General features: G+C 45.5%; 1 protein-coding gene across 1 annotated transcript in view; it reads left to right on the plus strand.

Moving 5' to 3' along the window:
* Positions 1–18,952, plus strand: part of DCHS2 (dachsous cadherin-related 2) — a 220,285-nt gene that overhangs the window by 153,911 nt on the left and 47,422 nt on the right. The window contains exons 8-9 of the mRNA XM_054031047.1: positions 14,178–14,335; positions 15,732–16,572. Of these exons, the coding sequence (XP_053887022.1) occupies positions 14,178–14,335; positions 15,732–16,572 (999 nt within the window). The remainder of the gene's footprint in view (positions 1–14,177; positions 14,336–15,731; positions 16,573–18,952) is intronic.

Raw genomic sequence — 18,952 nt, forward strand, 5'->3', positions numbered from 1 at the left:
GAAGAGAGCATCTAAACAATGAGAAAAATATGGCAGTTCCCTTGGCTATACCACATTATTTGTTCAAGACTGCAAAACGTGTTAAGAATAAAACTTTATTTCTGAAAAACTGTCAGTAAGGCGTTCACATTAGAATGCCATAACATTATTTTTTATACTCTGCTTTGTTTCACAGGATTTATGGAGTCAATGTCTTTCATGCTTAATATTTTAAATCTGTAATAATTGACACATAAAACATACCATTTGATTGAAAACAGGCTATGCAAGAAAACAGCTCTGATGTTTCCATCTGAGTTCTGCAGTTTTTGATCTGTCATCTTCGCTTAACTAGAGCTCAAATCCATGCCTCAGTCAGTTTATACTTGTCAATATTATTTGGCACTTCAGAGTAAAGAACCAAAACTAAAGTATCCTAAAACTAAATTATCTCTCACTCTTAAGGAGAAAGGGAGGCAGTAATCCCTTCATGGCAAGGCAGAGGTTACTTATTATTATGAGCTATATTCCCCAGTATCTTCGCACTATACACCTCTACCTCGATATAACACGACCCAGTATAACACGAATTCGGACATAACGTGGTAAAGCAGTGCTCCGGGGGGGGCGGGGCTGCGCACTCCGGCGGATCAAAGCAAGTTTGATATAACGCGGTTTCATCTATAACGCGGTAAGATTTTTTTGCTCCTGAGGACAGCGTTATATCGAGGTAGAGGTGTATTTGCCTTTGTAGAAGGAAAACACCCTAATCTCCATAAGGGCCCAGATGTTAAATCTGCTCTCTCCCACCAACAGACACTTTTTTAAATTAATTTTTTACAGCTGGATTGAAAATATTGCAGTTGTTTTTTATTATTATTTGTGTAATAAGAATCAACAGTTTTTATTAATCTGAAGGTCTGTTTTAATTGCATCTATTTCTCTGAAATAATACCTTTATTTGCTATTATGCAAAAATTACAAGGTGCTAAGAACCCAGGTATACTCCTAAAAATATAGATCCAGATTGCCACCTCCTGGAGAGAGGACCAAAAGGGACTGAAAACTCCTGTATGTTGAACTATAGAGTTGTCAAGAAATTGTCCCTTCTAGTGCAGTAGAGAGTTAGAGGGCTGAAGAGAAGGTAGCAGTCAGGGCCTCCCAACCATGTGGACCAAGTCTGTCAAAGTAAAGGCCAGTCTGTATAGATGGCTGTCCCTCTATATAGCCCCACCTTCCCTTCAGTATCACAGAGGTTTCCCCCATTGGCTACACAGAGCAGCCTTGGAGAGAACTCAGTAATAATGCAAATTATTAAAATGGTTACTACCCCAACATTTAACTGTTTTTAGTATGTTACTGCTACAAATGTTAAAAGGTTAAATATGTTATACTCTGATTAGAAACCTTATTTGGTCAAATAAAGTAAACTCAAAAAAAGCCAGACTCCCCCCCCCCCCCAACTGTGAAATTAGATATTTTGTCAGTGAACAAATCCAGAGGCATCTGACCTTCTCCGATAATACATTTGTATTACCTGGCTAATGGCATTTCACATCTAGATCTTTTTTTTCCACAGTGAAATGTGGTTTAATATTTAAAAAATAAGAAATCAAGAATTTAGTATTGAGATATTGTTCAGAAGATAATCCAGTACTAAAACATAATAAAGAAATATAGTCTGTATTAATGACTATGAGGACTACCTTAAAAACACAGGAATCAGTTTGGGATCTGCATGCAGATCCCAATGTTCTTTTCAACAATTAAGGCACTGTCCCAGGATCAATAGTTATGAATATCAATGTCCGCAATGCAGCTTTCAAGTTCTACAGGGATGCAAGTCACAGAGTAATGTTTAGTGTTCTTAAGATCCTTAAGGAAATTCCCAGCTAAAAACAGATTAATTGGTGTAAAGGAGTTAATCAGAAATGTGCACCTTTATTTAAGGGAGGAAAACTTTTAAGGGATCATTGTAGTATACTCAAAAGACACAAATGTTAGCTTTGAAAATAAATGTTTCACTTTAAAACAAAAAACAAATCAAACCAAAACACCCTCAAATGCTAAAATCTACAGATGTGCATGATCATCCAATCACAGTTCTTCTTCGAGTGATTGCTCAGGTGTATTCCACAGTAGGTGTGCGTGCTCACCACGTGCACCAATGCCGGAAAATTTTCCCTTAGCAGTACGAGTACTGGGGGAGTGCCGCTGCCACCCCTAGAGTGGTGCCTTTCTATCGCGCTAAAAGGGGAACTGCACGCTCCACCCACCCTCAGTTCCTTCTTGCCACTAGTGAAGATAGTCGGAACTTTGTGCTCCAGCTCTGCTGCAGCCTTTCTACTCAACCTTAGTGGTACCGTTCGTGGAATTGTTACTTCAGTTGTTAGAGTGGGCTCGGGGCATGCCCCATACCCCAGGCTTCAAGTCGTGCGACTCCTGTCGCCATTCTATGCCTAGGAATGACCTGCACGCTGAGTGTCTCCCCTGCTTGGGTGAGACTCACATCAGCAAACGTTGTAAGATCTGCAGGTCATTCAAGCCGCGGACCAAGAAGGAGAGAGACATTAGACTCCATGCTCTCCTGATGGAATCGGCATTGGCCCCAACTCCGGCACACCGGGCGGACTTGGCACCCACCGCTGCATCGTCGGTGCGTAGCGAGGCCCCCTCTACCAGCCGGCACCGCTTCCCCTCCAAGAAACAGGGAAAGGGCCCAACTTTGCAGCGGCACTGAGACAAGGAAAGAGGGGAAACTGGTCCAACGTTGGGCAGAACCCCCCCCGGCTCAAGGCCTCCGATTCATGTTGAGTGTAGCAGCCCAGCGCCGTCTGCCCACACATCTCCACCAGTCCAAATGCTGTCAACGCCGGAGGCGATGCAGGCTGTGAAAGACATCATGAGTCTGCTGGTTCCAAGCGCGCAGCCGGTGACGGCTTCCCGGTCTCAGGGCAAGTCCACATTGGGTGCCCATCAGACCTCTCCTGCGGGTCGCAGTTCCCGCTCCGAGGGCCGCTCCCCGCACCGTTCGGCGTGCAGCGACCGATCATCCAGCAGCTCGCGCCCTCCCTCGATGCTGACCAGGCCATCCCGGTCACCACCCGCACGGGAGTCTCGGGGACCCTCTATGCCGCCTGCCAGCAAGCACAGGCATCGAGAGAGGCTCCAGGAACGTTTCCCTTCACAACACAACTACCGCAGCCGTTCTCAATGGGATAGATGTCGTCGTTCTCATTCCAGTTCCTGCTCAACTAGACGTCGCGCTCGGGATTCCCTTCACAATGACTCGGCACCTGAGCACCAGAGCTCCCGCCACCATCATGGGTACCAAAGTAGCACTTCAGGAGGGTACCGGTCCTTAACGTCGAGGTCCAGGTCCCGAGGGAGGTGGCATTGCAGGCACCGCCACTCATACTGTTCCCGTGAGACCGTGCGCTCAACGGTGAGGTCCAGGTCCCAAGGGAGGTGGCATTGCAGGCACCGCCACTCATACTGTTCCCATGAGACCGTGTGCTCAACGGTGACCTCGGCCTCGGGACCCAGCCGCCCATCCCCAGCCCACGCAGTGCAGCCGGGGCAACTACCGCCACCGGGCCCTCAGCCGGGTCAGTGGCAAGGGGCCCCATGGCAGTGACAGTGGTGTCAGTGGGCACCGTGGCCACCGATGGCTGCCCAGACGGGGGCCCGCTTGGTCACCGGAGCGTCTCAGGCCCCATCAGCTTCGTCCAGCCATCTAAGAGACAGATCGGCGGGCCATGAGTCGGCGGACCTGCGCCTAGACTCTGATCTGGGGCTCGACCCGCCGGTACTGGCCGAGGCTCACGGCTCCGTGCCGGCCCTTTCCCCAGCAGCAGACGACACCATAATGGTGCCCCCACCATCAATCCCTCAGGAGGACTTTAAGGCGCACCAAGACCTGCTAAAGCGGGTGGCATCCAGCCTCCAGCTGCAGGCGAGGAAATGGGAAATGGAGGGCCCTTCCGATTCCCTCTTTAACATGTTGTCCCCCTCGGCACTGGGCTGCGTGGCTCTGCCCCTGCACCAGGTTGTAACCAACATTTCCAACACCGTGTGGCAAACTCCTCCCTTTTGGCCCCAGTCTCCAAGAAGACTGAAAGGAAGTACTTTGTGCCGGCCAAGGACCATGAGTATCTCTATTCCCACCCAGCACCTAACTCCCTTGTGGTAGAGTCGGTAAACCACAGAGAGCAACAAGGCCAGCCCGCCCCACCTCCAAAAATAAGGACGCCAGACAACTGGACTCCTTTGGTAGAAAAATTTATTCCTCTGCAAGTTTCCAACTCAGAGTAGCCAACCATCAGGCCTTGCTGAGCAGATAAGACTTTAACTTGTGGGAGTCTCTGCCTAAGTTTGAGCCTCTCATCCCAGACCGGGACAGGAAGGACTTTAAGGCTCTGGTGGAAGAGGGGGCGGCAGCAGCGAAACGGCCCTGCAAGCTGCGTTGGACGCAGCTGACACTGCAGCCTGCTCGATGGCTTCAGCAATTTCCATGCGCCATGGCTCCTCCTGTCTGGACTGTCGACAGAGACCCAATCCCTTATGCAAGACCTCCCGTTTGATGGGAAAGCGCTCTTCGTGGACGAGACGGATGTCAGGCTGCATGGGATGAAGGATTCCCGTACCACCCTGCAAATCTTGGGCCTCCATGTCCCTCCAGCTAAGGACAAGGCCAAACCGCAACCATCGGCTCAACCTGCGAGGAGCAAATACGAGCCCCCGTATAAGAAACCGAGAGACCAAAAACGCCGGTCTCAGCGACAGTCCCACTCCACCCCGCAGCCTGGGCCCTCTAACGGCAAGAGACAGGGCAAGAGGCAGTTTTGACTATTTGCAGGGGGGCACCGGGCCAGTTGCCAGGGAGACCCCCCGATTATTAAAGTTTGTGTTCTGCAACCATTTGTCTGCCTTCCGCATGGCATGGTCCCGTATAACATCGAACCAGTGGGTCCTCAGCGCCATTTCCAAGGGCTATATGTTGCAGTTCACTTCACCCCCTCCAAACCACTCGCCCTCCCTGCTGGACCCGGGGGACCCGGAGCATGCTCACCTCCTAGGGCAGGAGGTGGACCGTTTACTGCACCTGGGGGCAGTACCAGTAGAATTCCAGTAGAATACCAGTAGAGTACCAGTAGAATTCCAGGGCAAAGGGTTCTACTCCCAGTACTTCCTGATCTCGAAGGCCAAAGGGGGCCTCATGCCCATCCTGGACCTCTGGGGCCTAAACAGTTTTCTGGCCCGCTCCAAGTTCCGCATGGTGTCCCTGGCCTCTATTATTCCCCTCCTTGGACCCGGAGGACTGCTATGCTTCCCTGGACCTCCGGGATGCGTACTTTCACATCCATATTTTCGAGGGGCACAGGCGCTTCCTCCACTTTCTTGTGGGGCTGGACCACTACCAGTTTGCGGTTCATTCGGTTTGTACTATCCATGGCACCCAGGGTTTTCACAAAGTGTATGACTGTGGTAGCGGCCTACCTCAGGCGGCAGAGGGTCCAGATCTTCCCATACCTGGACAATTGGCTTCTCAAGGGCGATTCGCGTTCCAAGGTAAAGAACCACGTGGAGCTGCTCCTCTCGACATGCGCCAGTCTCGGCTTACTGGTGAACGAGACCAAATCAAACTTAGTTCTAGTTCCGTGCATAGAGTTCATTGGGGCGCTGCTGGACTCTTCAAGGGCAACAGCCTTTCTCCCCCTAGACAGGTTCGAGGCCCTGAGAGATATCATCGCCTCAGTCACGGCTTTCCCAGTGACAATGGCGAGAGCATGCCTTCGAATTCTGGGCCACATGGTGGCATGTACGTACATGGTCCGCCATGCCAGACTCCGAATCAGGCCCCTCCAACTCTGGTACCCTCCCAATTCTCTCAGGCCCGGGACGGGCTGGACAAGGTTCTCACGGTTCCGTCCCTGATACTAGCTTCCCTTCAATGGTGGTCTTGCCCGAGCAATATGCTGCAAGGGGTTCCCTTTCGGGATGCCAGCCCGTCTGTAGACCTGATGACTGACGTGTCGGACCTGGATTGGGGAGCCCACGCAGGAAACATGCAAACCCAAGGGACATGGTCGATCCCGGACTTGTCCCTTCACATAAATGTCAAAGAGCTCAGGGCAGTACGGTTAGCATGCGTGGCCTTTCGCGGCAGGCTGGTCAGGGTCCTCACGGACAGCACCGCCGCCATGTACTACATCAACAGGCAAGGCAGGACTCACTCCCTAGCCCTCTGCCAGGAAGCCCTGAGCCTATGGGAGTTCTGTATAGCCTCAGCAGGATCTTCTCCCCCCAGTACGAGTGGTTGCTCCACTCGGAGGTCTCTGACCGGCTCTTCCAAGAGTGGGGAGTTCCCCAGGTCGACCTCTTTGCAACCTGCCAGAACCGGCGTTGCCCCCGGTTCTGCTCCAGGGGAGGGATGGGGTGGGGTGCGATCTCTGATGCGTTCCTCCTGTGGTGGTCGGGCCGGCTCCTTGACGCTTTCCCACCATTCCCCCTCGTCGACAAAGTCCTGCAAAAGGTAAAAGTAGACAAGGCGAGAGTCATCCTCATAGCCCCGGCGTGGGCCCGCCAATACTGGTACGGGACCATCCTTTGCCTCTTGGTCGCCCCCCTGAGGACGCTGCCGCTTCGCCCGGACCTCCTCTCCCAGAATGGGGGCCGCCTCCTCCATCCCAATCTAGCCATGCTTCACCTGACAGCATGGTTGCTCAGTGGCTAGACGAAGAGGAGGGCAGGTGTTCAGAGCAGGTAAGGCGGATCCTCCTGGAAAGCAGGAAGCCGTCCATGCGCCGTACATACATGGCGAAGTGGTCCAGGTTCTCCAAGTGGGTGAGTGAGCGGGGAGTCTCGCCCTCCTCCGCACCTCTCCAGCTTATCCTGGACTACCTCCTGTCCCTTAGGACCCAAGGACTGGCACCCGCCTCGGTAAGGGTACACCTGGCGGCCATATCGGCTTTCCACCCGCCGGTGCAAGGGCACTCGGTCTTCTCCCACTCTATATCCTCCTGCTTCCTGAAGGGCCTTGACTGTTCATTCCCATACGCTAGACCCCCCGTGCCACAATGGGACCTGAACCTGGCTTTGTCACGACTCACGGGTCCTCCCTTTGAACCCCTGGCCACGTGTTCCTGGTCTCACCTCTCATGGAAGGTGGTCTTCCTTGTAGCAATCATGTCGGCCCGCCATGTCTCGGAACTCAGGGCCTTGACCTCGGAACCCCCCTATACGGTCTTCCACAGGGATCAGGTCCAGTTTTGCCCACACCCAGCGTTCCTCCCGAAGGTGGTCTCCACCTTCCGTATGGATCAGAGCATCTTTCTCCCCATGCTCTGTCCTAAGCCCCATTCCTCCAACGAGGAACGCCGCCTCTACACACTCAATGTACGTAGAGCACTGGCATTTTACTTGGATCGGACCAAACTGTTCGGAAATCCTTGCAGCTTTTTGTTGCCTTGGCTGAGCGGGTGAAGGGGCAACCTATTTCCACCCAGTGTCTTTCCCGCTGGATTACCTTGTGTATATGCACGTGCTATGACCTGGCAGGGGTTCCCCCGCCACCAATCATTAGGGCACACTCAACGAGGGCTCGGGCCTCATCAGCTGCCTTCATAGCCCATGTCCCTATCCAAGACATTTGTAGAGCGGCCACTTGAGCCTCAGTTCACATGTTCACTTTGTATTACGCGATTGTCTCCCAGTCTAGAGATGACGCTGGGTTCGGCAGGGTGGAACTCTGTCCCGGTCTATCGTGAACTCCTACCCACCTCCAACAAGGATAGCTTAGAATCACCTCCTGTGGAATACACATGAACAATCACTCGAAGAAGTTACCTGTTCCGTAACTGGCATTCTTCGAGATGTGTTGCTCAGGTGTATTCCACATCCTGCCCTCCTTCCCTTCTGTCGGAGTTGTCCGGCAAGAAGTAACCGAGGGTGGGGGGAGTGCACAGCTCCCCTTATAGCACGGTATAGAGGTGCCACTCTAGGGATCGCAGTGGTGTTCCCCCAATATGGGTACTGCTAAGGGAAAAGCTTCCGGCACCAGTGCATGTGGCGAGCACGCACACCTACTGCGGAATACACCTGAGCAACACATCTCGAAGAACGCCAGTTACGGAACAGTCCTTTCTGCTCCTATGTCATCACTCATAGAATAGCTGGTAATCTGTACACAGTCATATCCTCAAAAACCTATATCTTTATGGCATCAGTAACTGAAAATTGATCTATCTGGACTAGTTTACTCCTGTTAATTATACAGTAGCATTTCCAAAAAGTGCACCTGTCTTTACATTTCCATTGCTTTATAAAATACCCCTCTCATCTTAAAACCACGCAGTAGCACTGGAAAAATACAGCCTTTTACAACTCTTTTCCTAAAGCAATTCCATTCACAACAATTCCACAAAAACATCCAAGATATGAAATTTAGGAGTGTTCTCATACTGTTAGATTTAGGATAGATATGCGGTTACCACAACTAGAGGAGTTTACATGCCAGAGACGTGCAGGGTGACAAAGGTCACAGCTGTCTCCCATAGACAAATCAAAACCCAAAACCTTGCTCTCTAGGGGAAGGAGGAGCCCAGACCTTAGTAGAGATGGGATTCACAAACTTCATGAACCCTGTGGTATCCACACTATTGGAGGGCCATGCCAGTGACTCCCTCTCACCCAGTGAAGACAAGACCCTTGCCTTCCTTCACCAGAGTGAATTGAAGTTGGCAAAAGTTCCTGAATTACTTACTGTCTCCAGTGATCAGGTTTCAAAATATGTGGAAACTTAAATGGGGCTTTTATATAGAATACAGTTCCTCTAGAAATCACAGAAAAATAATTAAAATAATAGAATTTGCATATTGAGGTCACTTATATTTGAGAAAGATCTAGTGTCATTCTGTGATTAGTCGCTAACGATAGCTAGGTTTTCAGAAACAGATTGTCACAGCTTTGGGATGCAGGGCTTGAAAACCAGTTGAGACAGCTAAATGAACTACACAGCACCCTGAATGTCTATGTTCTAATGGCTGGAGGAACAGTTCTGCTGCAGTTCATGATCGTACACCTCAAGCACGTCCACCTCCTCTTCATCCAAATTTGCAGTATGTGCTGCTTTGTGCGGGAAAGAGCTAAGGAGCTTCCCTAGTATTGGAGAATAGCAGATAAATGAGAGAGCGAGCAGAACAGTGAGTGGATTGGGCAGCAGAGGGGAGGGAAGCACAGTGGAATAGAATACTAGGGCACCAGCAGGGAACTGGCCGGGGGGGGAGCACTGGGCGAGTAGGGACACAACCACCAGGAGACTAGGGTTTTCTCCTTTTCCCACTTCTTCCTCTTTCCTCAGTTTCTTTTTTTCCCCCCTCTGTTTCCCTTGTTCTCCCCTCCCCTCTATTAACAGGACATATTGAGGTGCATTGACTCAGATGCAGTTGCCAGATGCCTACTGCCTGTGGAGCACCAACTCAGGCAAATGCAGGGAGTGTTCACTCAAGAGCATTAACTAACAATAGGAATAGCAATTCCAGAATACCTCCCGGTGTGGACACTGTATTCCAGAATAAAAATCACTTTATTCTGAATTAATATTAGTGTGCTCACAATTAACAACAATCGCTTATTCCTCAATGGCTATTCTGATCAATTTCCCTGTTTAGAAGGCCCAAGTATCTAAATGTTATATGATTGTATTCCTTTTAACTGAAGGGAGGGGGTGTTGATTACGAGGGGAGTGGCTGCTCAGCTATTTTTGGCTCTTGGCGAGTAGGCTTACTTCTCAGGCTAGCAGGTGTCGGGTACGTTTTTTCCAGTCCTGATTACATTGATGCAGCAGGGTAGTAGAGGGCACAGGGAATTTTTTCCTTTCTCTCATACACCCACTTCAAAGGAATCCAGAACACTGGTGTTTTTGCTCCTCAAGCATTCATGAGAGAGGTGAGCTAGTGTGACCTGAGGCACTGTGCCCCCAAAAGGGGGCATGGCTGGGAAAGCAGACCCTCTTCTTCCCCTTCAACTTTAGAGGCTAATGCTGGGGGCATTGTATGCTGCAAGAGTATTTTTTCACTTCAAGGCCCCAGAAACAAAGACAAGGTTTTCATCTCGAGGCCAAAAGACCAAAAACATCAAGACACTTGATCACGGCCTTGGATAGACCAAGAGACTACCTACACTTGACCAGAACTCGGAGAGCTGATTTGCTGAGCACTTTCTCCTTGCACCAGGGCAGGCATTTTACAAGACGGAGTACTCCACAGCCAGCATGTGATTGACAACTGCTGCTGAGACAGTGCACCTCCACAGCCACCTTCAATGCAGTTGTGGCTATAAAAGCCACACTGTTAAATTGAATTAATATTACTTCTGTTTAAATTGGGTGTTTTGAATTTTATATAGCTCTATGAAATGTTGCACATAGAATTAGTGCAGTGTTGTATATTAACATTAGATAAATGACAATGACAATTACTTCATGTATGTTGTAACTTGAATTGTTTGCATTGTGTGTGTTGTGCATATATATTTACATTGTATATATTTGTTTTTGTACAGAGGTAACTCTAAAAATCTCTGGTTTAGATAACATCTCCTTGGTGTTTTCTTATTCTACCTCATATTTATGGAATCCTGAAACAATACCAAAACTATGTTAAGTAAATCAAAAGTGTGAAGTTTTAAAGTGTGGTCTAGATGTGTATTTTTGTCTTTTGTTATCCTGATTTTATAATTTATTAAATCAATAAAGAATTTTTTTTTTAAATTCAGCTAATTGGAAACCGCCTTCATAAAATTGAAAAGGTTCGACTTAGAAGTGTGCGGTGGATGGAAATTCTGTTTTGTTAAGGATTTTGAGATTTCAAAATTTGGCTTCATTCCAAATCTAAGTGAAACTTTAAAATTTCAAAATTCTCTCAAAGAAAATTCCTCCCAAATTTGTTTTGGATCAATCACAACATTTTTATTTACAAAAATGAATCATTTTGTTTAGATTTTGACTTTTTATTGTATATTACATTAAAATACATAATATAATACTAAATAAAAAATTCTAAACAAAAAATCATTTCAAAATGAGGGTTTTTTCTAACCTGTTTTTTTCTAAACAATTTCATGCAGCATTTTTTTTCAGTGGAATTTCATTCTCTGATGGAAAATGGCTCCATCTAAGTTTTCCCAACCAGTTCTAGTTTTACTGTACTTTATTCATAAAACTTGCTTTTGACTGGTTGCTTATTTTTTTTTCTCTTATCAAGTAAGCAAGGTTAACTCCTCCTGTAGTTTTATTGACTGACACCAATCTTAGATGGTACTTCACACCATAACTGCACACCATTTGTACAGCATTACTTGAAAGAGGAAAAACAAATATAAGGCCTGATTCTGAGAGCTGCTGAGTACCCTCGACTACCATTGAAGTCAGTGAGAATACTCGTAGGAGCTCGCTCATGTTGTAACTACTTTACTTGGGTGGGGAGATTGTTATTTAACGTAAGCTTCATTTTGTTAGAACACGAAGGATATTGTATTCATGCACATTTATTTATTATTAGTTTAAATTCTCTTTAATTTTCATTGTCAATTACTTTAAAATACATAATTTCTAGCAAATGTTATAAACATATGCTTATAGTTCTTTTTTTTTTTTTTTGTCCTATTTTTTCTGTCTCCTTCAACTTTCTCTTTCACTGGAATTATCTGACATAAAATGTTCCTTGGAATAATGGAGCATAGCTGTGTATGCTGTGACACATGCTATTAAGGCCTTAAACACAAGGGTTATATATGAAAACAATTGTATAGCAGCATTAATTTTCTGAAAATCAAGTGAAAAAGTGCAGAATACAATATTGTTCCATTACATATATTTGCTTGTTCACCTTGTGTCCTTTGGTTGGCAATTTCCCAGGTATGCTGTACGATAAAAAACAAGAATCAAACCAAAAGGGGGTTAATTGAGGCATTAGAAATGTATATTTACTCTAAAATAACCTTGAAGAACAATGGAAAAATCTCCTACATATTGACAATCAAAGCCATGTTTTCACAATAGTCTCTTAAATTGCATGTTCAAAGTATCCAGAACCAAATATTTTCCAGATACAGGTGGGGTAAGGTAATTGAATGCATAAATGGTAATTTGCGTGTGCATCTATCTAATTTGCATATGCAGGTTGGGGGAACAAACAGCTTCATACTCAGAGTTCTCTATGGAAATGTAGCTCTTTATGGATATTTTGTGTACTACATCTGTCTTTGATTTGTTTTTACCACAGTAGCTTATTAGAATGTGCTCACTGCAGCTGTATGACATGGGTCCTTGGTCAGAAGAAAAGGGGCTGTTGCCCCTTTAAGGGCTCCCTGTGCAACTGGTAGCAGAGGGGGCAGGGGTATACTGGGCTGGAGCAGGAGGTGCTGACCCAGGTCAGGGGAGGCACTGCCCTTCTTGCTGACTGAATGAGGGAGACTTATTTATACCCCATGCAGCCCCCCCTGAAACCCTCTTTCACCTGGTTTAGGTTGGCAGCATCCACCCTCCCACCCATGAAATCTGAAAAGGCCTGGGTTCCTTCATGATGTGCTGTGGGTACTGTGCTAGTCGCCCCTTTTTCCTTGGGAGCTGAGAAGGAATTTTTCCCGCACTGCCAGATTGGCTGAGGAGGGATGGGGTGTGGGGTTTGCCTTCCCCACAGTGGATTTGGGACCCAGTGAAGTAGGATTGGGGGGCTAGGCTATAATGTTGCAACTTAGTGCCTAAAACTTGTGCCAGATTTCCAGTGCAGATACTCATTATGGAAGGGATATGGTTATTGGATAAAATGGATTGGAAAAGGATTGAAAGGAAAGTATCCTTTAATGGAGCTGAGGAAGTGGGGGTTGGGGCTCCTGTTTCAGATACAGTGAGGAGCTGATCCCCCGCCTTTTATAGCCCCCTTAACCCTCATGTGAGGGGAGGACAGCGCCTCCCAGCAACAGGATGGCTGGGACCAGGTTGGGGGTTATGTGGAAATTTTTAAGGAAATGATGATGACCTGCGCTGTGCAATGTATTTTTAGGTATTCCCAGATATTTTAGGTGAATAAAGTTGATGCCTAATTAAACCACATCCATTGTCTCCTGGCTGGATGGCAGCAGCTATTATGCTATGCAATTATATTTGACACACAAGTACACCTTATTAAAAAATACATGTGACAATATATTGTATACACAATATTTTAAGGGGGATTTTTTTATAACAAATAAATTAGAATTTTCCAAATTCTTATGTATTTTAAATATTTTTTTTTTGCACATTCTAGTAAAATTGGGGAGGAAATCTGCTATTTTGTTCTAGGAATTTCATTATTTCAAGTGGGAGAGAGAATGCATAAATAGAGTGGTGTAGCAATACTCCTGTTAGTTAACATTTCCTTGACAGTCTAGAATAAATACTAATATGAAGTGGCTACTGGTGATAATTTAAATGAAAATGTACCGGTTATTGGCCACGTAGCCACTCTTTGTATAAACTATAAAAGGGTAGTTTCTTATTATCCTATTTTGTTCTAGGGCAAATATGCATAGGATTTTAACTCCCTTAGAGTACATGCAAAGTGTATTGTTCCTATTCAAAGCAAATACAAGGCTAGATCATCATGTTTACACTGCCCTAGATGAAGATCAGACTTTGAGAGTCACAATTCTGTTCCTGCTTCCTCCTTGCTTCATGTGGGAAGTAAGTCAGCCCTGTACCTGTCTCAGTTTACTTCCCCCTCCATGATAGTTCAGCTGCTAAGGCTCCACCCACTCTCTGCTCATGCCTATCCACTCCCTGTCCACTTTCCCTCTTGTGTAAGTAGCAGCCCTATAGGAGCTGGTCTCCCCCTGTGCACAAACCAGTAATGTAGGTAGCCTGGTCATGGAAATAAGCGGGTGCCTTATACCTCATAATCCCCATGAATTGGCATCTTGCGATTGAGCTCACAACAGATCATCCTAATTATGAGCTTGATCCTCAGAGGTGCGGAGTCCCCACAACTCCCATAGAAGTAAATGGGACTTGCAGATTCTCTTACCTCAGGGACATGCTCTGTATTGTTAATTACAAAGTACAGTAATATGTGACTATGGAAGGTGTGTCTTTGGGGAAGTGATACTGTATCTTCAACATTTATATTAACAGTAATTAATTTCTTTTTTTGCTGTAGAAGATAGTTTCAGTCATTTTCAGATTGATCCCAACAATGGCGAGTTAAGAACAACTGAAGCTCTTTCATATAATTGGAGACCTAACTACAGAATACTAGTCACTGCAAGTGACCAAGGAATTCCTCCTCTTCAAGGACATGCAGTTGTTAACATCCAGGTACCTGTTAGTTTAGCACGGATTGGAAAACTGGTACTGTATTTTCAGTTTATTTTTTTTTAATCTTTTAGAAACCCAAAGGATAAAGATGTTGAAAGTAAAATGTATATATTTTGATATAAAGAGCATATCTTCTCATCAGAATTCTCTCTAGTCTAGATATTGTTCTACTGAACCAGGAAATTAGAGGGTGAACACATTTTGCCCAATTTTGAAACCACTGCATTATTACGGGTTCAGAAGTTTGACGTGCAATTTACAAAGTTCATGTCCTTTTAGGAAGAGATTGTGAACATAAGAGAAGAAAAATATCCAATAAAAAAGTTAAAAATGGAGCAGAGAGTAGGCAAAGTGAAAAGAAAACACAGAGAGACTGAAAATAGAGAAATCCTGAAGACAAAATACTTAAAATACATGCAATTTCCCTACTATACCATGCCCCTTCTCTGCCTGCCCACACTCCTCATGCTGGCCTGTATGGAGCTATCAGAGAGACGAGCTGTGCCATGCATGGGGAGTGTTAAATCTACCTTCGTGCCCTCTCTGTAGCTACCCACTCGCTGTTCATCAGAACCACAGTAGATCTACTTTGTCAGGGATCTTCTATAATCCCTTAATTATAGGTTGAATGTCACCCAGAATATTGTTCGTATATCACCAGTAGGAAGGTTAATTTTTGGTAGTTTTAAGGAGTACGCTAAATATTTCTCAATCATGAGGCTGATGCAGCTCAATTATTGAAGAGCTTCTCGCTCTTATTCTGAGATCATTTCAATGATCTGTGGTGACGGAAATTCTTGGACAATTTAACTAATCTCAACAAAATCAATTGCCTATTCATATTTGGCAAACTAAATTGTGGATGGTGATTTCTGTGGCAACACCACATCCCTGCCACAGGAGGGAAGGCAGATCCAGAGTAAAACTGGATGAGAAACAGTTTTGCAATCCCATTAAAATTTGAGACTTTGAAAAATGTTCCCATCTCAGCTCTATTGAGGAGCTCTGCTGCGGGGAGAGAGCAGTGGGGATGGAGCCTCTTTGTGGAGCTCATGAGATTCAGGGGAGGAGAAATTACCTCTTGTTCCCTCTCTGCTCCAACCTTGAGTGCAATGGTGGTTGGGAGGATAAATCTGGGTAGTGACTTGGAGGATTTTCTAAGGTTGATTTTTAACTTTTGTTAAATTGCAGGGGAAGAAGGGGGATTAATGCTTTTCCCTGGGTTACAAGTATAAAATTGTGAGGTCTGTTCTGTCCTTGATGTCTGTTAATGGGAATTATGCATGAACAAGCTACAAATGACTAGAGCCTCTTAATTAGTAAAGAAAAACTATATTGAAAAAATCCCAATAGTAGCAATGGAAACAATATTGCTGTCTTTGTGCTTTTGTTTCAGGTAATCCCATTTTCTAAAGGGAGATCTGTCTTTTCTCAAGATATCAGGCACTTTGTCATACCTGAGAATTTTAAACCTGCACAAATATTGAGCTCGGTGAAGTTGCCTGGTCATTATCTGCAAACCAACCGAAAACTGCATTTTAGTATCTCTGAAGAAGAGGATGATGATCATTTTGAAATAGATAGTTCAACAGGGGATCTGTTTCTTTCCAAGGAACTTGACTATGAAACAATTTCTCACTTCCTTCTGAGAGTTGTCATGAAGGATTGTAATAAGAATCCTCCACAGAACTACACCGTTTTCCTCAGTATTGATGTAGAAGATCAAAATGACCACTCCCCTTATTTCCAGGATAACTTCATAGTGATTGGCATACTGGAGAATGTACCTGTTGGCACTCTAGTGTACACATTCAATGCAAAAGATGGAGATGGCAGTTTTCTGAACAGCAGAGTACAGTATTCCATAGAAACGAGTGACTCTGGTGAAAATCCATTTCTCATCCACCCTTTATATGGCACCTTGATCACAGCAATTCCATTAGACAGAGAGGTCACTCACTCAGTTGTCCTGACAGTGTCTGCATCAGATCAGGCAATAAACTTGACAGAGCGCAGACTTGGTTCCCTGACAGCAAAAATTGTCATTTTAGACATTAATGACAACAGTCCCAGTTTTGTTTCTTCCTCTCTTTCCTATGTCATGGAGAATGCAGAGGTAGGCTCTCTGGTACATCACGTAATTGCGGAGGATCCAGATGAAGGAAGAAATGGACAAGTTACATATCACATTCTTTCAGGCAATGAAAACAAAGCATTTCTATTAGATAAAACCACAGGTACTGTATATTCTTTATAGATTCTTATGCTATGCTCATCACCATAATATCTGCCCACCTTTCAGGAGTGCATTGACCAGTGTGACTAACATCTGTCACAGTTTTGTTTTTTCAGCCTCTCTCTAAGGGGAGAAGTGTGTGCATTGGAGTGTTTTGTTTTAGATGCGTTTTACACACACAGAGCTTTATATTAGAGAATGCAAGGTAAAAGGAGGGCACCTTGTACTTACAGAGGAAGATGGTGATATTTGTAATGGCCCTTAGTTCCCCCAGGAAAGCTCTGTCTCCTGCACAAGATCTGTAACACTGATACCATGTCCATTTCAAACATGAATCCAATTTTTCTCTTTTTATAAGGGGTGTGCAGCTGTACATCTTTTCCAGAAAATAGTTGCTACCACTTACTTTTGGTTTATACTCCCATTGCCAATCCTCTCTGTGATTGCAGGCCCATGTATCTTAACTGTTTGTCTGTGGGACTCCCATAGCTTTGGGACAAATTTCTGGAACAAAAAAAAGATTTCTCTCACACTGCTCTTCTACTACCATGGCACATAAATATTTTTTAAACGATGAAAAAGACCCCTCTCAGGTGTAGAATAAACATCACATTTCCTATATGAAAGAGAGAGAGAGAGAGAGAGACTATACATACAGCAAACTGTCTGGCATTGGCATATGGACTTGGAGTTTATATTCTGTACCATTTACCAAACATCTGTAAAGTCCTTTGGACAAAAAAAGTTCCCTTTGGACCTGATCCTATATGTTTTATAAGACAATAATTCCTATTGTCTGCATGATGAGCAATACTGAATTGGCCCCTTTATAGCAAACTGTTGAACAGCACTACGGATCATTCATCAGAAAGCAATAGAGTAGGTGTCCTCCCCTCCCTCTTGGTAATGAGAGTGTAACGAAGAGAGACAATTACCATAAAAAATGGCACCGTTTTATTACGTTCAGATCCCTCTTTGTATTCATAGTCACATCTGATGACTTTAGTGACAAAATGTTATTCCTGAGTTAGCACTACAGAGATAATGCAGATAAGAGATAGTGAGTTGGATTCTGTTCTTTCTTGTATACCAACACATGTTTTCGAAGGGCTTGTCTACATGAACTACATGTTCATGGCAAGCTGGGGTGTGACTCTACCCAGCCTGCCGTGGTCTAACTGTGTGGGCCTTGCCGACGTGCATCAACAGTTCACTAAAATGCTTTGGTTTGGTTCTTTTTGAAACAACTAGATCAAAGCACATTAATGAACTGTTAGTGCATGTGGACAGTGAGAGTGTGGCAGGCTACTGTGAGGAAGAGTCCCCCACCATCTGACTGCAAACTAATTGTTTGTGAAGACAAACCCTTAGTTCTAATCAATTACACCAGTGCAACTCCACTGGAAGCCGATAGGGTACTTCTACACAGGGATAAAAGACCTGCAGTATCGTTGTGACAGGCCTGGGTCAGCTGACTCGGGCTTGTGGGATTTGGGCTGCATGGCTAAAAATCACTGTGTAAACATTTGGGCTTGGGCTGGAGCCCAAGCTCTGGGACCCTGCAAGGGTGGAGGGTCCCAGAACTCAAGTTTCAGCCCACGCCTGAATGTCTACACTGTGATTTTTCAGCCATGGAACCTGAGCCCCATGAGCCCAAGTGAGCTGACCCGGGCTAGCCACAGGTTTTTTTATCCCTGTGTAGACATGAATGAAAAGTGCTAATGCAGTGGTTCTCAACCAGCGGTCCAGGGCCCCCTGAGGGGCTGTGAGCAGGTTTCAGGGGGTCTGCCAAGTATGGCCAGCATTAGACTCACTAAGGATCAGGGCAGAAAGCTGTAATCCTGCCACACGGGACTGCAGCCAAGGGCACCAAGCCCCATCACCAGGGTCTGAAGCCAAAGCCTGAGCAACTTAGCTTCATGAGGGCCCGGGCAGTTGCCCTGCTTGCTACTCCCTAGCGCCAGCCCTGGCTTTTATATACAGAAAAACAATTGTGGCACAGGTGGGTGATGGAGTTTTTATAGCATGGTGGTGGGATCTCAGAAAGAAAAAGGTTGAGAACCCCTGTACTAAAGTCTTTAGCACAGAATTAAGAAAGCTGTGGGGTTACATGTATGTCACTGAGGGCGTAATTTGTCCAGTAGAATCTTTATCATGTGGTGATGATACAAGGAAAAAACACAGCCTGACTCGCATATGGAGCCCAAGGCTGAGTTTGCAGGGCTGCCTAGAGGGTGCTGTGATATCACAGTTCTTTACAGTAGATTACAAATAAGATGATTTTTTTCTAAGTGAACACATTTGATATAGAAATCAATGCCACATTTACGGAGTTTTACATTTTCAGAGTGAATTGCACGTTAAGAGATCATATAAATATT

Source organism: Malaclemys terrapin, chromosome 5 (genome assembly GCF_027887155.1).
Source record: "Malaclemys terrapin pileata isolate rMalTer1 chromosome 5, rMalTer1.hap1, whole genome shotgun sequence".
Lineage (NCBI taxonomy): Eukaryota > Metazoa > Chordata > Testudines > Emydidae > Malaclemys > Malaclemys terrapin.